The sequence below is a fragment of the Megalops cyprinoides genome, chromosome 12 (assembly GCF_013368585.1).
Source record: "Megalops cyprinoides isolate fMegCyp1 chromosome 12, fMegCyp1.pri, whole genome shotgun sequence".
NCBI lineage: Eukaryota > Metazoa > Chordata > Actinopteri > Elopiformes > Megalopidae > Megalops > Megalops cyprinoides.
Window position 1 is genome coordinate 10,284,942 of NC_050594.1, and position 22,285 is coordinate 10,307,226.

The following is a 22,285-nucleotide window of genomic DNA, read 5'->3' on the forward strand; positions in this document are numbered from 1 at the left end:
TGGTCCATCATAAACGCCATCCTGTAGGTTTATAAGTTTAAGTTGTGCAAGTTTTTTCTGCGTTCTGAGGCGCAGGTCGTGCAGTCGGCTTTATGGAGCTGCGCAGTAAACCGTGTAAATGAGGATTCGGATCGTTTCATCTGGTACGGCAGGAATAAATGTATTCCCGGTTTACACGAGGATAAATTCGGGCTGCTCCTGTAGCCTACAAGCCGTGCTTTGTAGCTCAGCTTACCTCCGTGTTCCCTAGAGAAGCGCAGAACATCTGGATGTTAAATGAACGGCTCTCAGGAAAGTGGGAGGGGCATCTTCCTGCCGCTTGAAACCCCAGGGCCTGATAAAACCGCTGCGGCTTTGGTGTTCGGTGAAATCTAAAAATAAACCTCTCCTCCAAGTGGCTGGAGACTGAGGGCCAAAAGAAAAGCAACACTCAACACTTTTCAACTTCATCTCATTTCTCTCAACATTGAGAGGAAATGTTGATCTGAGGGGTACAGCACAGCACTCATAAGTATCTTACACTTGCTCCTATTGCTTTTGCTGGTATAGTGTATAAAGAGGTGTTATTTAGTTTCCTGGTTCTGCTTATACTTAAGCAGTTGCTTGGCAGCATACTCCACTGGCAAATGTACATGAGATATTCTAGTGATGTTGAAAAGTATGTAAAGATCTTCACCTGTGAATTTATTCTGGTGGTCAGTCTGCACTGAGAACAGGTTGATAATAAGTATCTGGGGGCTAGATTAGTCTGAGCTTTTATTTGCTCCCAAACAGCAGTATATTTCTGCAGAGAAAGCTGCTCAATTTTCAGACCCTGTTTTTTCAGAGTCTGTTTTACAGCACAGAGCAAGGACAAATTTTACAAGCCAGCTGCCTGCAGCAGACAGGATCCAGTTAAAGCAGAAGAGGGGCCTCTTTTTCCATGAATTCCACAGACACTCCAATGTTGAAACCTTTCATGGAATCGTGGAGAACACAGTGCATTCCCACTCGAAAGGGTTTCACTCATGGCAGCTACTTACAGCCGCAGAGTCTAACTGAATGTAATCCAGTCCTGGTTTTAGCCCAGAGGAAAAAGTCATGGATAGGCTTGGTTATACTGCAGTGTTTGTACAAACTGCAGTTCAAGCTCATTTTATCTGGGGAGGAATATAAATCTATGTGACAGTGTGTTCAAATTTCTCGAAAAGCCGCTGGGTTTATTTCGGTGTCCTGCGGCATCATTTTAATTCTTTCGGCTCCGGCTCTATGCCACCACAGAGACGGCATGTGAAGCAAACAAAACCATTCATCATGTGTGTTTAGACATGAGGGCAAGATTCATGGTTGATGAGATTTTTGTTTCATATACAATAGGAGGAAAGTTCTGGTTGGCTTTTTGAGGTCTGTTTCTTGGAAGGGCCATTACAGGGTAAAATATTAAACAGAATATTAACATGGCCATTCCAAGAAACCGCAAGCATCTCTTCATCTACAGACCAAACCCTAAAGGTGAAGAAAATGCTTTAGGTCAATCACAAATTCAGGAATATCCTTGAAAGCACTCCACTGTACCATTCAGTAGATGGCTGTTTTTCTGTGTGTGCGGGGGTGTGTGTGCGGGGGTGTGTGTGTGTGTGTGTGTGTGTGTGTTTGTGGTGATGGAGTTAGAGGTTAGCATTTGGGATCGTATTTCTACACTGTAGTTCCGCAGGCAGTGTTTTCGGTAGGGCTGCTGTTCTCCACTTTAACAGTCAGATCGTAAACAGGCTGCTTGCCTTTATTCACACCGCCAGGACTCCTCACACAATAGAGGGGCAGTGTCCTCCCTTCAGCGACAGCGTTTACGGCCACAAGTTTACTGTCAGTCTGAGAGGACGGCGACTGGTCCTTGAACCCCCTGTTCCTTAAAGTAAGAAGGAGGGGTGGTGCCCCCACAGTTAACAATGCGCTGGCTAAGTGGTGAACCTCAGTCAGGGTGACGGGAAGCAGCCAAACACTCTTTCACTTGGAAATTTTTCTGTTAAGCAAATCAACGTATAAATAGCATAATTAGGCTGTGACATCCAAACAGTGTGGATGTGAGAACCACATTTAGGTAAGCTTATGATTTCTCAGATGGGCGTTCTATGGTTCTGTTTTCCAGTCTGAGATGGTTAGAGGTGGCTTTGGCATTGAGAGGGGAAACCTTTCATGGAGGGAGTCCTGCCCTCCTTTTAAACTTTTCCTGGGTTAGAACACGCCCTGCTGGTGTTAGGATACTTTAGTAGAGCGTCTGACACATGTATGACCTGTAGTTCTTCCTGGTCAGTGCTGGCTGTCTGTAACATGGGGTTGGGCTGTCAGAGGCTGCCTTTGTTTTGTGGTTTGGTTTTGGACTCTGTTCTGGCTCTGAGGAGCCTTAATGGCTGGGTCACTGCTTTGGCAGGGTGTTCTTGCCACAGATGTTTTGCACTCAGTACAGGAAGTCCGAAGGATTTTGTCGACTTGTAGAACCCCACCCCTTAACTCTGGATAGAAAGTTTTTTTTTTTTTTTTTTTAAAAAGGCCCCCGTTTTACTTGCTAGTTGTGTTATGAATTTTGTTCCGTTGTAAGAAAGTGTGATGACATTGAAATAAAACTTCCCTCCTGTAACAGTACATTTAATTTTTATGTTACTTTCCCTTGCTAGACAGGTACTGTAAGCCAGGGTTGTATAACAGAGAAGATTGCATCAGTACTGTAGTGTTTCCATGGCAACCATGGACACCCACGAGCTTGTGGAAAGAATTCAGTCAACATTTATACTAAGCACATTTACACTGAGCATAATTATACTAAACACATTTACAGTGAGAATATCGAACTAGACACATTCATACTGAGCATATTGTTACTGAACATGTTTATAAATATTTCCATGGGTGTTATTGGACTACCCATCCTCCCTGCAAATCATTAACATACTTAGAGTGCCGTTGGATTGTGTGAATAAATTTACCCTCATAAAACCCTGTGTATAAACCCTGTGATACATGTCACTGTGGCTTCGCTACAGCACATAGTTTCAGAGTATTATAGCCTTTTCTTGCAGGACCTCTTAGGCTTTAATGTGCAGTGTGTTTAGGAAGCTCTGGGGGGCTATTTAAGCCTGCAGCTGTGCAGGTTTTCCCTGACTTTCACTCATGAAATTTAAACGAATATCCTTTCATTTTAACTATGTTTTTTGTTGTTTTACTCATTCTCTGCAAATTACATAATTTAGAGCGTTCAGGACAAAGCCAGGGGATTTTTTTTAAATTGCATTTATCCATGGGTTGTTTGTCCCAGGGAAGGAGGACGTCCTCGGGGGTGCCGTAACCTCGGAGGCCTGGGGTGCGGAGCGCAGCGGAGACTGAGGCTCATTCAGTACTCCTGATGGGACAGCGAGGGGGTTGCCACGGTTTCCCACTTTGCACCCTTGCGGAGTGCAGCTGGGGTAAAAGGCAGACACTGGTGGGCTGCTTTTTTTTCTGCAGCCCTTTTCAGAGCCGGCTTGACTACTGCGGTGCAGGTCAGAGGTTAAATGTAATCTAAATGTACAATCCTTTCAGCACTGTAACGCCTGTCACCAGAGCAGGGGCGACTCCCAGAGGAAAGGTCTCCCTGGATTTCTCATCGCTGGGAGAGCTGGTCCTGTCGGGGGGCGGTGGGGGACGGAGCGCAGTCTTCTGCAGAAATCGGTCACCACAAACGACACATGGTTCAGCTGCATTCCAACACGGCGTGTTTACTCGCTTTTTTCCTCCTCTGGGTTCGCATTTACTGCATGTGTTTTTCTGCACAGATGGCGACACTTCTAGACAGATCCTACAAAAAGTCAATGTGACTTTGAGTGATTTGGTGCATGGGAACATTGCAAAATGCTGTCCTACAGCTGTCTGGAACCTACCACCCACCATCACCACCACCACCACCACCACCAAGTAATGAATATCCTGAAAAATGATCTCGTGTAATCACTCAGTGTAATTTAGAGGGGCTCCTGAGTGGCTCAGTGGTTGAGGGGCTCACCCTGAGAGCAAGCTGAACTTTAAGACCCGGGTTTGCTCATCAGACAATGATGACCGGGCTGCCACAGTGGCGGAACATATTGGCTTTGCTCCACTGGGGATAGGGGTGGGTATCTCGGCAAAGGTTGCTTGTCTCACCACTCTAAGGCACCCTGCAATTTGTGGGGCACGAGCAAGTTTCTCAGATGACAGAGACATGTAGAATTTTCATTTAGTCCAGTGCTCTACCTCTGACTGTGTTGGAGTGAAGTTTATGGCTTCTGAATTGTATCACAAAGTGATACATATGAAGGCAAATCTGAATCTTGCTGGCTCTGTGAGTGCAAAATCCCTCAGTTTCTAGCGGTAAGGCATGTAGTAGCACGATGGTGCTGTGTGTGATGCGAGGGGAAATTCACAGGATTAAAAGCATGATTAAAGTATCTGAGTGAGCTGTGCTTTTTAACAAGCTGCACATGCTCTGCTCTCCAGACTCTCTGGAGGACCTGATGGAGTCTCTCCCTGAAATTGAAGTGGGGAGGGGTGAATGAGTAACATTAAAAAGTCTGCTGGGTGTTACATGCTTTAATGAACTTTAAATCACTACAGCTTGATTTTACTAAGCTGAAATCAGGATGCATGGTGAGGATGGACCTGTTCCATTTGCAACAGTCTCTGGTATTACCACATTCTCAAGGTTTGGCTTCAGCTATGTGGCTGTGGGTAAACAAGTCTGATCAGTATCATTACAGCTGGGAGCACACCAACAGTCTGGATGTAATTAAAATGGACTTACCAAAGAACCCTCTGTACTGTTCTGGCCTGAAATCCGAATTTTGCATGGGAAAGGGAGAGGAATGAGACTGCAGACTGCATTGTTGATGCATGGATTCAGGAGCGTTTGAGCTGATCACTTGATCCTCCCAGAAGCAGCCCCTGGATGCCAGCCTAAGCTTGCCTAAGAACCATGGCATGGGGCCTGGGGTAGAGTGCTGGAGGAGGCAGCAAATCAGAGCGACTCTCTTCCCGCAAACAACTGTGAAGCCACCTGGTCCTGACCTGCCATGATTAACACACATCTAAGGTGGACCCCACATCTCAGGAGGACCCCATTCACGTCACTGTGGGACACCAGTTTCAGCTGGCCTCCGCCCACATGCCAGCTGGACTCCATCCACATATCACTGAAACTCTAGCCACATCTTAGTGGGACTCTACGCTCATCTTGGCTGGACTCCACCCACATCTTGGCTAGACATGGTCACAAAGGACTGCATGATGCACAGTTTGCTCCAGTGACCTTCTACAGACTTTGAGCCATGCAGTGGTGTCCTAACCCCTAGATGGCGCTTACCAGCCTTATGTCAGGCTTGACTCACTGAGTCCGTGGCTCTGTTTGATTCCTATTGGTGGCCAATGGATATGGACAGGTCAGAGGGCAAATGGTGACCTGGGAGCTATCCTTGGTGGGTGTCTTAAATACTTCTGGTGACAACTGAGATAAGTATGCATGGGCTGCCTCTAGCTCCAGGGAGGAACTTTTCTTGTTTTCACTTGTTTCTTATATAATGAGACGTGTGTACAGCATATTGACTGAGCAGGTCAAACACCCGCTGCTTTTGATTGCTTGTCCGGTGTTTATGTATATTATCTCACTTTAGTACATAGTTACCAGATGTGTGGCCAGGGAGATATGACAGAAATACATCCCTCCCTGGAAGCTCAGGGCTGTTGGCTCATTTCAGACTGGATCTAACTGTTCTCAGACACAAGAAAGACAGTGTGTGTGGGATACTAACATTTGACATCACATGTCCCATGGAACTCAAATGGCTTTGATTTTCCCTTTGTCTTGTGGAATGCTTCCCATTTATAAGACCAAAATACAAATGGTTTTCAGCGTTTTTTAAACAGAGACATTTCAAGTGGAGAACACCAGACCAATGATCATAGAGAATTGTTTTGAGTGCACATTTTACTTTAAATATGAAATTCATATGGGTGTCTGTTCATGTAAATCTGCATGTTTTAATTCAAATTCAAAAATTTCCAAGAGGATCTACTGAAACCATTTTTCAGACATTATTAGTCTTTCTGCCAGTGAGATTTGTGTAGCGATCTCCATATATTCATGCTTTTATTGGTCCACTTTGCAGCCAGAATAGGGTTAAAGTATATAATTGAATTTCTTCATTATTACCATTACCACCAAACAAGAAAAAATGCATTTATGATGCATTTATCAATGACATAGGTTAATGTATTTTAATGATGTGTTTAATTGTATGTTGTCTACACATGGATTCAACTACATTTTTATCTGACTGACAGCTGAACATTCAACATTGTATGTTCCACTAAATAATTCTCGTTTAAGCTCTATTATCATTATATACAATCGAGAATGCTTAAATCTGCAATATTCGGAATCTAGAGGAATATTATCACAACAGTGCCCCCCTATGGAATAATTGTGTAAGTTAAGTACAGCGCAAAGCTGATTGATTCTGTAGGGTGTAGACAGGTACAGAGACAGAATATGTAAGTACTATGTAAGTGCGGGAAGCCAAACTCCTTTAGACAAAGAACCCTATCATAAGAGGCACCTGCCACATAACATTGGTCATTATACAGAGAAAAGTGTGGTTTATTTATTGAAAGTAAGGGGGCAGTTTCACCTGTGCGCTGGGTTCAGGAGAATGTTGCTGTTGCAGTGGTGTGTCAGTCAGAACACAGGAGTCAGATATCCAGTTCAAGGCTTTATTGAAGGGATGTGGGTATGTGTATGTGTATGTGTATGTGTATGTGTGTGTGTGTGTGTGTGTGTGTGTGTGTGTGTGTGTGTGTGTGTGTGTGTGTGTGGTTTCATAGGCATAGACACACACAACAATCTGTCCTCAGGAGTTTGGTGTCCCCAGTTATTCACTCCACAGGAATTGGTGCAGCATTGAAATGGGGGAGGTCACCACAACTTTTATATTGTCCAAAATCCTTGGTTCTGTTGGGGTTCCTATTGGTGGCCAATGGATACGGACAGGTCAGAGGGCAAATGGTGACCTGGGGGCTGTCCTTGGGGGTGCGGCTGTGCCTCGGGTTACCTGTGGGGGAGCTGCTGATAAGGGCGAGCAGCAGGACAGGTTTGGAAAGATTTGAACTGGTGTTTATATAAAGGTCTGTGAGAGGTGCACATTCTTTCTAAACAAATATAACTTTCCCCTACCTTCTGTGCAAGAAGCTGCTTTACATCCCATGCCTTAGGTGACAGCAGCGTGATTTATACGGATCCAGTCTGTCATCAAAGCTTAAAAGAATGGAAGAAAATATAAACAACATTACGAAATATATGTGACCTTTAATTTAGGCAGCAGGATATTTACTTAATTTAAGTACCTGTACCTTGCCCAAGGGTACAATAGCAGTGCATTTCCTCACTTGTCTAAATCCAGTGCTTTACTGATGTTGCACACAGAATGGATTAATCGTTTAACACAAAGCTGTTGGGTCCTATCTGATGCAGGCTAAATGAAATAAATTTCTCCTCAGAAGAGTGTGTTTCTCAGAAGACTGTAGGCTTATTTCACCAGTTGTGGAACGAGCGTCCGGTGTTCTTCTAGATCAGGTTAGTTTCGCCGTTAGGTAAGCAATTATTGTTGTTAATAGGGGCCACATCCCTTTGTCCATCTCAGTTTGTGCACACCATCCCCACCTCTCACAGACCTTTATATAAACACCAGTTCAAATCTGCCCAAACCTGTTCCACCACTCCCCCTCCACAGGTAACCCGAGGCACAGCCGCACCCCCAAGGACAGCCCCAGGTCACTATTTGCCCTCTGACCTGTCTGTGTCCTTTGGACACCGATGGGAACCCCAACAAAGCCAAGGATTTTGGACATAAAAGTTGTGGTGACCGCTTCATTGCTTGAAATTTGTTTCTTAGGCATCAACTTAACGATTTATATTTGTCTATGAATTTCTTCTCAAAATTTTTAATCAAAAATATTTTTTGCTATTTTGAAGAATCTAAAATATTTTTGATATTTTTGTAACACGTTTTAGTCACTGAATAGTTCCATTTGTGCGATTTCATAGTTTTGATGTCTATACTGTTATTATAAAATGTGGAAAATAGTAAAAATAATGAAAATTGTGTCCAAACTTTTGAATGGCACTGTAATCCCCGTACGCTTCCACTGGCATCCCTGAAACTTGAAAATCAGCTTTAGTAGAGGATTTCAACACCATCTGGCAACATTGACCAAGGAGGGTTTAAATTCCCTGAACGTGGCTTTTACGTCAATAGCGTAATGGCACTGTGATTTGCCAGTAAACTATTTATTTAAATTATTTGTCTGATGACACATTTCCATTGGCTATGTGGATCTAGCGCCAAAACTCGAATAAGATAGAAGACCGGGCATCGTGAGCACTGCTCAGATTGCTAGTAGTCAATGAAACAAGCTAACGCTGGTAAAGTTGGCTGTTACATTTTTTTTTATAGTCCAGACAACTTAGAAGATTTTAATATATTGCTTTCATACGTTTATTTATTAACATTTTATACACTACGCTGTCAAAAACAGCTACTTTGCTATCAAGGTTTACGAAGCCTTATTTTTAAACCAAAAATGTTGTCATCTAGATCTCTATCTCCGAAAAACGACGTTTCCAAAATGGCCAGGATTTCGTTGGCAGACAAAGAAAACACGGTAAGTTAACTAGCTTGCAAGAATATTTTCCTGGTTCTGCATGTCGCCAAGTGTGGCGACTGCTAGCTGGTTAGCAAGCTGTTTATGGACAACGGAGTTGATTTGCTAGCTAGAGAACTAATACCTGTTTTAGCTACAATGATTTTTTTTTTTATCATTTTAGCCCCCCAGCCTAAACTCAACGCGAATCCTGGCGTCCAAAACGGCAAGAAAGATCTTTGAGGACGCAGATAATCAGGTAAGTCCCTGAGCTAAAGATATCCTGGTAGCCATAGCTAGATGGTGGGAAATGGTGTGACACGTCATTTTGGCGCCAAGCGTCGCAGATGCTTTTGCCTAACGATTGATTTCTTTCCCTCCAAACTAATGTCTCTCTCTTAGGAAAGGGCGAAGGACACTAAGAAGCCAAGCGTGCAGGATGAGCCGCTTTTAAGAGACAATCCCCGCCGGTTCGTCATCTTTCCGATCGAATACCACGACATCTGGCAGATGTATAAGAAAGCCGAGGCGTCCTTCTGGACAGCAGAAGAGGTTTGGTTCTGTTCCTGTAACTCAGATTTAGCCACGTAGCCCCAATTACGCATTTCACCACGGCTTTGACTTGGACTATGAAAGGTTCTTTTATCAATGCGAGATTATTTAGACTTTAAACATTTATTAGTTGTCAGTGGGGTACGTTGAGCATGTGAGTAACATTGTGCTGTTTGGATTCGATCCACGGAATCTAGCGAGTGACTGATGGCAGTTACTGCACCAGTCATGTGGTTCGGTGGATCACATGGAGCCTCTGGTCAATGGAGCAAAAATGTGATTTCAGGCATGCAGCGCAATCTAAGTTTGTACTTGCAGTAGTTTTCCTGAAACGGTGGCAGTGGGGTAAGATGTGCCTCTTGGGTAATGTTCAGCCACTGCTGAACAATGCAACCTAGATAGGTGGTCAAAACATGCCCAGATTGAATTTAAGAGCGCTTAACTTATAATGGTTTTAGTACTGTTTTTCTGCTTCAGCACTTCTGAAATGTGAAGAGAGGAAAAATTGTAAACCTTTAATGTAAATGTCTTGTGTGTTTGGTTCAGTGGTTTTCAGATTTGGCTAAAACGCTTTTGAATCAGTTTTATGTTGACTAACTTTAAAATAAACATTAGTCGGGGGGGGGGGGGGGTGAATATTAATTTTACCCCACTTGGCTTTATTTACACAATCTAAATGTTCAAATTACCCCCCGATGAGGTTAATACTTTGTATTAATATTTTAGCCGGTACTCTGGAGATTAAACATCATGTACAGATGCTAATGGCAGACTTTTTATGAGAAACATTGGTGCATTTTTTGTATGGCACACAGCACTTGGCAATGAATGGGAGTACCCCTTAGGTCTTTATAGTCATTTGCAAAACAAGACAAGAAGGCTAGGCTTGGAGCACACATCTGACGATTTTCTGAAACCCATCTCCCCCAGGTGGACCTGTCTAAAGACCTGCTGGACTGGGAGTCCCTGAAGGAAGAGGAGAGATATTTTATCTCCCATGTGTTGGCGTTCTTCGCCGCCAGTGATGGCATCGTCAATGAGAATCTGGTAAGAGCACCACACCCTGTGTTGCTGACGCTCCCGCTGTCACTTTACCTGTCCTTGGCAGTGTCAGATCTGGTCGCCGATTGCAGAAGAAAAGACATACAAACCGCCTTTAAAATATGGTCACAAGGTCAGTGCGTCTGTCCATGACGCTTCTCCTGAATGTAAAAATATCCCCCTTTAATTCGTCTCAAACCTGTTTTTGGTCTGTTTGCAGTTCAGCCTGGTGCCATTGAACATGTTCTGATTTGTTCAGTTTTCAGAGAGTGGTTTGGTGGAATGTGATACTGAATGATGAACTGAACAATAGTGTTGCTTTCGCAAGTGGATTGACTGATTTCATGCTTTCCTCAGGTGGAGCGTTTTAGCCAGGAGGTCCAAGTCACCGAGGCACGTTGTTTCTACGGCTTCCAAATCGCCATGGAGAACATTCACTCAGAAATGTACAGCTTGCTCATAGACACCTACATCAAAGACCACCAAGAGAGGTGATTCTGGCAACACACACACACACACACACACACACCTCAGTGCCTTTATTTCTCATTTTAAAAAGCTCCTTTTCAATGAACTCTGCCACGCTTGTCATTTGAATACACTCCTGCTGTGTTGTGACATGGTGATTAAAGCGCTCTCTCTCTCCTTGTGAAGGGAATACCTTTTCAACGCCATTGAAACTCTGCCGTGCGTCAAGAAGAAGGCCGACTGGGCTCTGAACTGGATTGGGAATAAAGACGCACAGTATGGTATGCTGCTTTATCTTAAACTGATGCCATTTTTTTCCGCTGGATGCTGACTTAAATAATTCAGGTTGATCAAGAGCAGAGGTGGACACCCCGGCTCCAGAAAGAAACAGTCCTGCCACATATTTGATCTAGCCATTCATTACACCAGCTGAATTTAATTGGCACAACTCTTCAGCCAGGTAGAGGAGCTAATTAGTGAAATCACCTTGTTTAGAGAATGGCTAGAACAAATACATGGCAGGACTTTTACTTTCTGAAGCTGAGGTGTCCACCTCTGATCAAGAGCACAACAGCTGTGTCCCACTGAGAATTCGCACCTGCAGGTGCCACTCTGCCACACAGTGTGGGCTGCATATGATTTGAGGAGAGGTTCGGATTGACGGATGAGCGCCCTGAGTTGTGCCCCTTGTCTGTTTCCCTAGGTGAGCGTGTGGTGGCCTTTGCCGCTGTGGAGGGGATATTTTTCTCTGGGTCGTTTGCCGCCATCTTCTGGCTGAAGAAGCGGGGCTTGATGCCAGGCCTCACCTTCTCCAATGAGCTGATCAGCAGGGACGAGGTGGGTGTGGCCCTCCATTGTGACATCATTCATGATCTTAAAAAGCATCTCGGGAGATTCTGTGACACAGTAAAACCCTAAGACCATATTTATTCATTCATAATTTTAAACAACGGGTCCAGCCATGGTCCAGCTTTTAAATATGTCCACTTTTATGTAAAATAGCATCACTTGAAAACATATTGGGGTGGTTGTTCACAGCTCCCTTCTCTATAAATCAGGTTTAGAACCTTGTCAGTTCAGGGTCTGGTTTGACCAGGCTGGTGGTGACATGCAGGTTATTTGGCACTAAAGTGTGGCACTGGGTGGACACACCCATTGTGGTAGTTTTAATGTGAATTGGCTGAGTTTCACCAGTGTCTTGGTAATGTGGGGTGGCAGTGTAGCCGCAGGGGTCATAACTGAAAGGTTGCTGGTTTGATTCCCCACTGGGACACTGCTGCTATACCCTTGGGCAAGGTACTCAATCCAGCTGTATGAATGAATAACATGTTTTAAAAAAAAAAAAAAAACTGCAACCTATAAGTCGCTCTGGATGTCTGCTAAATGTCAATGTAATGTTCAGATGGACCAGAACACGACCGCCCCTCCTGGTGTGGTCTGTCTGCTCTTTCAGAGGTCATATATACAGATGAGCTGAACGCCCTGGACCATGGCTTTCCTGACTCGAATGCATTTTTCAGGGGCTGCACTGCGACTTCGCCTGCCTCATGTTCAAACACCTGGTGAACAAGCCCTCGGAGGAGAAGGTCAGGCGCATCATCGCCAACGCTGTGGAGATCGAACAGGTACGTGTGTGTCTGCGGGTCAGTATGTGGATGGAGCACTTCCACAGCGCCACCTCCTGGCCTCCTAATCCCGCCCTTCCCCGCGTCTCTGCAGGAGTTCCTCACCGACGCCCTGCCCGTGAAGCTGATCGGTATGAACTGCGACCTGATGAAACAGTACATTGAGTTCGTGGCGGACAGACTCCTGCTGGAGCTGGGATTCGGCAAGGTGAATCTCTCTCTCCTCTCTCCTCTGTCACGGGCAGTCAGAAAACCGCAGCTTAAGCCCTGCATGCTTTAGGCATTCTGATACTGCTGGGCACATTCCGCGAGCTAAAATAAACCATTCTAATGTTGAACAGGCCAGGCTCTCCCAGAGGCCCCTCTGTTACGCTAGTTCATTTTATCTGGAACTTCCCTGAGTACAATGAGCTTCTAATTGATCTTCAGTCTGAATTTGCAGATTAGAATGACCTGCCCGCTGGCGCAACACTGTGTCAGAAATAGATGTGTGCCTTGACGAAACCGCTTCCATTAACTGGTACTGGAGTTCAATGGGGATGTTCCTCGGCTAATGCTGTAATGCTCTGTGGCCATGTCTTTATCTTTGAGTGAATCAGAACTTGGATCTCTGCACCTGAGTGTATTTGTGTCCCATTGCTATGCTCCAAACAAAGCCAGTGATGCAGAGTAAAACGGCATTCTGTTGAATTCATTTTGAAAGCTGATCAAAAGCACAAACTTATGCCGTTTGAGACTGGCTGGTACAAAAGGCACTCCCAGGCCTGGAGACACACCCTCCCCACCACCCCTGAAAAATGACACTGTTTGTAGATGTACATGCGCAGGGCTGAAAGATGACCTTGACTGTGGTGCTTGCAGGTCTACAGGGCTGAGAATCCCTTTGACTTCATGGAGAACATTTCGCTGGAGGGGAAGACCAACTTCTTCGAGAAGCGGGTGGGGGAGTATCAGCGGATGGGCGTGATGTCGGGCCCCACAGACAACACCTTCCGACTGGATGCCGATTTCTGATCCCTCCCCAGGGCACAGCGAAGGGGGAGAGAGCAACGGACAAAAAGTAAAAAACACTGATAGAAACTAACCATAGACAACCTCCTGGACTCCAACTCCCAGCATCCCCTGCAGGTTTTGGCTCTTGGTTTTTGGGCTGTAGATGGATGGGTGGGTCTTGGACTGCTTGCCCACCCACCCATGACTGTCTTCTTTGTTTGCATGTAAATTATTGTTTAACTTGATAACAAGTAACTTGTTCTTAGTGGTCTGCCCAGACGTCTGTTCAGAGGTCACAGCCTTACCAGTGGTCTGCCCAGACGTCTGTTCAGAGGTCACAGCCTTACCAGTGGTCTGCCCAGACGTCTGTTCAGAGGTCACAGCCTTACCAGTAACAAGATTAAAACGTTACAGCTGATTAGCTACTGAGGCTTTTTTAAAATGTTACCTATGTTAATACCTGTACATATGTTTACAGAATAAATGATTCTAAATTAAGTGATGTTCTTGTCATGGTGACCTTTGACTGGTTTTATTGCTGTAGGAAAAGCTTTTAAAAATTAATTTTGGCTCTTTGACTCATTTTAGAAATCATTTAAACGGCCAAAGCAAGCAGCGCTGCGTGGGGCGGCAGTGTAACACGGGGGTTAAGGAACAGGAACAAGTCCGCTAACGCTGTACGCTTGGGCAAGGTACTAAACCCACAATTGCCTCAGTAAATATCCAGGTGAATAAATGGATAGCTAGTTAAAAGAACTGATGTAAGTCGCTCTGGATAAGAGCGTCTGCTAAATGGCAATACTGTAATGTAATGTAACATCTCGCGCTCCTTATTTAAAAATCCCTGGGCTGATGGCTGCAGGGTCTGAAGTACTGTGCAGTGTGGAAGGTGCGAAAGCTTAAGCATTAACTGTGCACAGACTCCCTGACAACCCTTCTTTGCGGTACTGTGTCACTTTGGAAATGCTACAGGAGAGAAAGCTCAGCTATTTGAAATCACTGCTAAACTACTTCAGGAGGTAAAAGGTTAGCCATTTAAAAATCGATGCCAATTTCAAATAGCAGAGTTCAGATTAACCACTCACTTTTTCAGCTGTCCGTTGGATGTAGACAGGTTGCCTCCATCACATTAAGCGATAATGGACTGACCTTCAATTTAAGTTGGCTTCTCACCAGTTAATGACAGAAGGATATAGCCGCAGTGACTACTACCATAATGACCTTTCATTTATTCCCCACCTTTACTGTGCCGTCTATAGCCTTTAGGTCAATGTATCGACAATTACTTTACCGTTTTATATTGTGCAGTATGATCTTTCCTTTCTTTAATTTGCACCTTTCCCTTTCTTTTACTGTGACAATACGGCATACAAAATCTGTAAGAGATATGCTGTCTGCTGAAGTAAGCTGGACCCACACCATTACTCCCTGCAGGACCATTGCACGTTGACAGTGCTACCAAGCCTCCTGCACTGTGGCAATTGTCCTCCTAGCTTAAATGAGCAATCCTCACTGCAACACCACCTAGCTGAACACATATTAACCAATCAGGGCACTGCTAACCAAAGAGTAACCTCGGATACTTCCTCCATGAAGACGTTGCCCACAATGCACCGGGGTTTCCTTCTAGCAGCGCGCTTTTACCCATGTAATTGAGTGGTGTGTTAAATTTTTCTCCGTCCGTTTCAAATCAGAAACAACATTCCACTAATAATGAATTACATAACCAACATAGCATTGCTTCTTATATCCTGAAAAGCAGGTAAGATGAAAGCTCTCTCATTGTTAGGAAACAATCAAAATGGTTTATGTATGTCTCAAAACTGTCAACTGCAGCTCACTGAGTGAGAAACAATTTGTGAAATAATGATTAACAGTATGCATGTGCAAGCACTATGAACAAGAGGTTACGTAAAATTCACAATTGAAGGTGTATATTCAGCTTACTGCTATTCTGATAACATTCCCCCCTTTACCCCCATACCTTCTGTTACTCAACGTTCTGGGCCATAGCTGGACCAGCACACTCCACTCCTGCAAAAACTCTTGATCCACCCATTATGAACTGCAGATGACTGCTACATCCACCAGATGGCGCCAGATACACTACTTGGGCCTAAAATGACCTCATCTGAGCAGATTGGCATGCATGTCCCTGTCCCTTACCCGAGAAGGCTGCCATCAGGAGCTGCTTTTCAAGGCGGCAGTGACATTCCTCAACGTTCGCTACACGCGGTGAACAGTGACTCATTATGGCTCGGAGGCTGAGCTGTTACTTTTCCAGAACTTGCCTATTTTTAACAGTACTTGCACCCAAAAAATTTTTTTTAGTATGACAAGACAGGAACACATATTGCTTTGTTTCCATTGACAAATATCGGCGTCCATGATAGAGCTGGAGATCTTGGGACGAAAGGATCATTAAAAAATAAAACCTGCGACCTGCTCCAGGCGTGTTCCGCGGCCAGCAACACGACCACAACGCACTGTGTAACGACGCTTCTCTTCAGCGTTACCCTCAGCTGATCAGCACCCAGCGGCAGTCACCAGATTACACACGCTGCATAAACACCTCACATGACAGCCACAAAACAACCTTTTCTGTGGGAATCAGGCCAGATTTGACATAGCCTCCCGATAAAAAGTTGTATTTTTATTAATATCCACAGGAAATATAACAATTGGAGGGGGAAAAAAAACCTTGGTATGGCACAACACAATACCGTATTTTTCAACATGTAACTTAAAAAAAGAATGAAACGATATGCAACACGACACAGTAACTCACGTTACCGATTGCACTGCGTGACAGTCGACAGTAATCTCAAGAGAAAGAGGCGATGACATCGTCCATTGGCGATCAGCGGGTCGGGCTGCGTCCATTTTATAAAAGATTACCGCTGGACCCGAGATACAGAAGTGGAAAAAAAGCAGCATTTTTTTTTTGTTTGTTTGTTTGCCTCAGTCAGCAATTACTGGAATACAGCCAATCACCTCGTTCTACCCTGCCCGGAGGGGCGTGGCTGTATTTTCACGGGGGTGGGAGGGAGCTTAAAGGTTCTCTGGTGTTCGGGAGGGGGTGTGTTCAGCTGTATCACCAACACCAGCTTTGGCAGGAGGATTGGCAAGACGTTGGCTAGGTGAGGACTGGATTGAGGAGGTGAGGGGTGCAGTCCAGGTGTTTGGGGGGTGGGGGGTGGGGGGGGTGACTTGCCGGTCAGACGGAGCTGAGTTTGACCAGGCCTCTGACGGAGTCCTCGTGCAGCGAGTCCTGGCTGGCGGGGCTGTAGAACTGCATGGTGTGGCTGTGGTCCAGGGGGCTGCCGCAGGGCAGCATGCCGGGGGGCGAGGGCGCCTCCTCGGGCGTCAGGAAGTGGTGGTGTACCCCCTCCTGGTGGGGGATCAGGTCCGCCTCGCAGCTCAGGTTGGGCGTGGAGGTGGGCGGGGTGGGCTGGCCCAGGGGCAGGGAGGTGCAGTGGCCCCCCAGGGAGGTCCGGGCCGGCAGGGGGGGCTCGCTGGCCATGATGACCGGCTCGTTCTGTAGCAGGGGCGTGGCCGCCGCCTGCAAAACGAATTTGGTGCTCTGAATGCACTGGTCTTGGTCACACTGAGACGGGGAGAGAGAGAGATGGGGGAGGGGTAGTAATGACACCGGCGACATGATCAGGATTTAAAAAAAGAAAAAAGAAAGCAGGGAGGGGTTGCCATGAGAAACGAGGTGGATGGAGGAGAGAGAAAGGAGACGTTAAAGGCCTCGCTCAGACACATCCCAAGACACACCATCCACTCCAGCACACTTCAAAACTTCCAAGGCAATTAAACCCTTTGAAAGCGACACTGTAACAGAACATAATTACTGACTGTGTGGAGGGCCCTTGTGGGAAAAGAACAGAGATTCACCTCCATCTGGGTGCCGTACAAGCAGATGAATCTGCAAGCAGGGCAAGCAGTGTAATTACAGCTGTTGGGTTGGGAGAATGAGGCTTCAGTGATTGACAGTGGTAGCTCCGCCCATGATGAGGTTTATGAAGCCTCACCCCCAGCATTGAGACAGAACTGACCACAACACAGGAGGTACCATCAAGGCAGGTCTGATGGGAGGCTACTCTGTGAGGCAGGATGATCGAGGCATATCTGATGTGAAGCTACTGAGTGAGAGTGGGCTACAAGGTGCAATCAACTGATCAATAAAGCCAGACTGAACTGTGACACAAAACTGCTTTTCAAACAGGCCAGGGAATCGCAATAAACACTTTACAGCCCTACCACAAACATAAAGGCAATGTAGGCATTTTTCAAAGTGAAAATACAAGCAGGTAAACTACAGGAATATTCATTACGTATTGATTATGCAAACTGAGCTGATCAATGTTTCTGTAAAGCCATGTTCCAGGTGTTTGTGCGTTTCAATGGGTGATGTTACTTAAAGATATATATACTGATCAATAATGAGTGCAGTGATGGAAGTGTGTGTGTGTGTGTGTGTGTGTGTGTGTGTGTGTGTGTGTGTGTGTGTGTGTGCGTGATAGAAAGAATGTGACTAAGTTTGAGTGTGTGTACAGTAAGTGACTATGTGACTGAGTATGTGAGGGTGTGTAAGTGTGTGTATGAGTGGGTGCAGAGGAGTGAGCTGATGGGTCAGTTGCTCAGCAAGCTCTGAGACGGACTGCAGAGATGCTCTGGATGGACAGGCAGACAGGGTTTACCTCTGTGGTTTACACTGCTCACACTGGTAAGGCCAGCGGACTGAGCTATCAATCAGCGATCAGATCAATGCAGAATAAAAACGTAACACAGTCATGTAGATCCTGAACCTGATGTGGTAACAATGAACAGCCATTGTGATAACATTTCTGATTCCCTCACTCCTCCAGCCTTTGTATTACTGTGACGTACACTGTATTGTACTTGTGAATTTATTGTAGAGCTTATCTACAGTAGCACTAGAGTGCAACACTATGCAAGGTTCTGACACACACTCACACGTGCTCTGCTGTGTTCTGAATGTTGTATAGATTCAATCTACCAATAATACAATCACTCTGTACACTGCTGTGGCTAACAGCGTCTGCTCAGTGACACAGTGTAAAAACGGACATGCTGTTTGCCTCCTGAGTCTCCCAATGAAAATCTGACCGATAATGTGCAGTCAACGCAGCTGCCCCCTCCCAGCACCACGCCAGTGCTTCCCCTGATCTGCATGTCGGAGCCATTAGCATTCCGGTCATTTTTCCCTCTCCATTCAGACACGGGCTGGAAGTGGACGCACTCAGGCTCAATTACAGTAATTAAGCCCATCATTCCACATTCCCCACAGACACTGCATGGGGGCCGCTTTCACATGTCACACAGCGAATGGGCCCTGTCAGGGCAGCTGCACCGAGAGGGAGGGGCCTGAGAAGGACCCCTTTTCACAGTAATAGCAGACCTGTGTGTCTGTGACTCTCGCATCATCCAGCTCACCAAGTCCTGCGTGTCTGTGACTCTCACATTATCCAGCTCACAAAGGAGTCCTGCGTGTCTGTGACTCTCACATTATCCAGCTGAGTCCTGTGTGCCTGTGACTCTCGCATTATCCAGCTGAGTCCTGTGTGCCTGTGACTCTCGCATTATCCAGCTGAGTCCTGTGTGCCTGTGACTCTCGCATTATCCAGCTGAGTCCTGTGTGCCTGTGACTCTCGCATATTAATCAGCAGAATTCTGATTAGCAATGTACTGCGGAGTCTCATGCGTCTGGTGTTCATGTTTTATTTGTCTCCCTGTGGTCCTGACCTGGGTAAACCCATCATGTCAGGTCTATATCCCTGGATTTGCTGTGCTGTAGTGCAGGAGAACAGCATGCCTGCTAAAAAGGTCATGGCAGTTTAGAGACAGTAAGCATTCGTCAGCAGTGACCGGTTCTGCTGGTTCTCGGAGGGATTATGCGTCTATATGATATTGCTGTGGATTAAGTGACGCATAGTGTCCCCTCCCCTGGAAACAGAGGGAACATTTATATCACATTAGAATTTACTGCCAAGGCAAATCCCATTATATTCACAACAGTAACCAGTAACACTGACGAAATGTGTGCAGATGGTACAGTGATACAGTGCCATACTGTTACTGCTATAGCCCAGGAAACAAACGCTGCTACAGAAACCATGGATTCCACCATACTGTGTGTGTGTGCGTGTGTGTGTGTGTGTGCGTGTGCGTGCGCGCATGTAAAATTAATCCTCAGAATTAAAGCGCAATCCATGGGATTTAAAACTCTTCAAACAAACAGAAGCGTATCAAAGAGATGAATGAAAATGCCAATTTAGATGGAATGTAACTGATGTTAAACCGTTTGATTCTGCGATCAAAAAAAATCTACTTGCTGCAAGTGGAGTTTGTGTAACTAAATAGGATTTGTTTTATTAGTGTGGTGATTTTAGTGTGGAAATGGTTGGCTAGATCACACAGCAGAAGTAACCGAATGACCTCACCACTACACTAGCCATTACAGTAATGTGTATTAGGTGTAATTAGTTATTGCAGTAATGTGTATTAGGTGTAATTAGTTATTGCAGTAATGTAGATTAGGTGTGTTTAGTTGTTACAGTGCTGGGTGTTTGGCGCTGCCAGGGTATAAATCACTGGAAAGAGGAGGGAAATCTCAGACATGCACAGACCTGCCCTGGAGGTCTGTGTTCATCCTACGTCTGTGATCGCGTTTTCACACTGCACTTTGCCTCAGCGGGAGCCCTTCCACAGATCACACTGCACATCAGAGCAGCTCAGCATTCTTATACAACAGCACTGCACGTCAATCTGGGACTCGAGCCTATGATGTACTGGTAACCCTGTGCCCTAACCAAGACCTCAAGCTGCTGTCCCAGTTCATCTGGGGACAACTTACACCGAGAGGAGACTGCTGTGAGCCTGAGAGCAGACAGCCACAATCTGCTGCCCACAATCCAGTTAAAAAGCCAAAAAGAAACCGGGTAGAGAATGGATTAAACATGAAATTGAAACGAGGACAGAACTCTTTAAATGAGCGTCGCTCCTGAGAAGGTGCGAGCAGCAGGGATCTGCAGGTTCGATGGCATCACCCGCAGCGATAACGGCCGCCGCGCTGACTGCCTCCGCCATTCCAGGAACGGCCCCATTAACGCCGGCGGGGAGGGGGAGATGAGGCGGGGAGGGGGAGGGCGCTGACGCGGCCAAGCAACGACACGTGTCTGCCGTCACAAAAACATCCGGGGGCCGGAGACACCCACGTCTCCGTCGCTGAAGCGCCCTCTATTTTCAGCCCTCTCTTTGTCTGAAAATATCTGAATCACCACCCCCTCACTGAACAGTGCTGAGGGGTGGGGGGGGGGGGTGTTTCAGTTCAAAGGCCAAACTGTACACACTGTCACTTGCTGTAAATGAGGTTTTGTGTGTTGGGTGTGGATCAAAGCTATGAGGGGAGCTGAAAGTCACAGACATGCAGAAACCCCTGCTCCAAACACCGCAAGACATTAGTCAGGTACTCACAGGTGCTCTGCACTGGTTCGCTTAATGAGTGCCTCCCTGTTATACATACCCTGTGCTACAGAAAAACACAACAGGCCACTCTCTGGCATTTCAATCTATCTCCATTTTCCACTCTCCTTGATAGCTGGAGTAACCTGCGTGCTCCATTGCTGTGTGGTTCTCTGAAAGTCGTGCCACAGTGAGGCGGCGGTTAAAAAAAGGAGGCGATCTGTGGAGGGGGGTGTCACCACACGCACACGCCGGGGGAGAGATCTTATTCAGCACACGCTCACCTCCCACCGCACAGCCCGTGAAAGCAGATTTATACACAGTGCTTAAGGAAAGCTCTGCACAGGTTTTTTTCTGCTTGCGTGGCATGCTGGTTTTGACCCGAGCATGGCGATAACCCTGTCGGTTTCCCTGGACGGCGTCCTGAAGCAATTAGAACGCTAGTGATCGTGGGAGGAGAAAGGCTGGCATCCATCAGCGCAGCCTGGGAGATAAGGAGCGTCTCCCCGTCCGCAGTCAGAAGGGTCTGCCCACAGAGGGGTCTGTCCACAGAGGGGTCTGCCCACAGAGGGGTCTGTCCACAGAGGGGTCTGCCCACAGAGGGGTCTGCCCACAGAGGCGTCTGCCCACAGAGGCGTCTGCCCACAGAGGCGTCTGCCCACAGAGGCGTCTGCCCACAGAGGCGTCTGCCCATCCAGTCAGAAGGGGGCAAACACTCAGGGGCTGTGTTAGGGGACGTGTTCTCATCGGCCGGATAGTTCCAATTTCTTTAGAGAGGGGGTTCTGAATCACCCCACTGTGACACACACAAGCCCCGACATTCTGTCCCATTTTGCACAAACCTGCATTATGATTTTACCAAAATCAGCACTCACCACTCACACAAGATCATTATTCCTTATTTAACAAGGATCAGTATATATCACTCATACAAGATTAGTATTTATTATTTACCCGTTATTGGCAATAATCACGTATACAAGATTAGTATTCAACAATTAAACAAGAACAGAATTCTTTACTTAGACAATGTAAGTATTAACCACACACACACAGCCACACACTCAGAGAGCAAGCAGGACAGGACACATTCATTGGCCCTTGGCACAGAGAGTCACTGCAGAGATGGGCTGTAGCGCGGAGCTCCTACCATGTGACTCTGCGACTGCGTAGACCCATACATCGTGATCCCATTGGTGGGCGGGGCAGGCTGGGGCGTGTCCGGCTGGATGAAGCCCCGTCTGTCAATTAGACTAAAAGAATGGAGGCAAGGGAATAACAATGGCAAAGTCAGTGACATCACACAGGCAACATGGATCTATTTAGAACAAGGCAGTCAGCAGTGCAGAGGAGGACAGGAATCTTCTCTCCGAGCCCCTAATCACAGTCTGCTCAGTCCTCCGGGGGAGTTCTAAGGAGAAGGACCGGAAGCTTCTGTT

At 46.2% G+C, this 22,285-nt stretch overlaps 2 protein-coding genes across 4 annotated transcripts in view; one reads left to right on the top strand and one right to left on the bottom strand.

Annotated features, from left to right (window-relative positions):
* Positions 1 to 8,574: 8,574 nt before the first annotated feature.
* On the top strand, positions 8,575 to 13,479 carry LOC118787135 (ribonucleoside-diphosphate reductase subunit M2-like). Of its 2 annotated transcripts, none has more exons than XM_036542582.1 (10): positions 8,575 to 8,697; positions 8,861 to 8,935; positions 9,079 to 9,228; positions 10,159 to 10,275; positions 10,627 to 10,760; positions 10,924 to 11,018; positions 11,441 to 11,574; positions 12,258 to 12,362; positions 12,457 to 12,570; positions 13,224 to 13,479. In XM_036542582.1, the coding sequence occupies exons 1-10, from the start codon at positions 8,617 to 8,619 to the stop codon at positions 13,374 to 13,376; spliced, it is 1,158 nt and encodes a 385-aa protein (XP_036398475.1). In that variant the 5' UTR covers positions 8,575 to 8,616; the 3' UTR covers positions 13,377 to 13,479. The 2 variants fall into 2 exon arrangements, with proteins under 2 accessions (XP_036398475.1, XP_036398476.1); XM_036542583.1 differs by having other exon boundaries at positions 9,091 to 9,228.
* A 3,066-nt stretch (positions 13,480 to 16,545) lies between these two features.
* LOC118787328 (probable palmitoyltransferase ZDHHC14) overlaps positions 16,546 to 22,285 on the bottom strand; it is a 53,434-nt gene continuing 47,694 nt past the window's right edge. The window contains exons 9-10 of one of the 2 annotated variants that reach the window (XM_036542850.1): positions 21,997 to 22,099; positions 16,546 to 16,917 (exon numbers count right to left, since the gene is read on the bottom strand). In XM_036542850.1, coding sequence (XP_036398743.1) covers positions 16,573 to 16,917; positions 21,997 to 22,099 — 448 coding nt within the window. In that variant the 3' untranslated portion in view covers positions 16,546 to 16,572. Of the gene's footprint in view, positions 16,963 to 21,996; positions 22,100 to 22,285 lie in introns of both variants that reach the window. The other variant, XM_036542849.1, reaches the window with a different exon arrangement.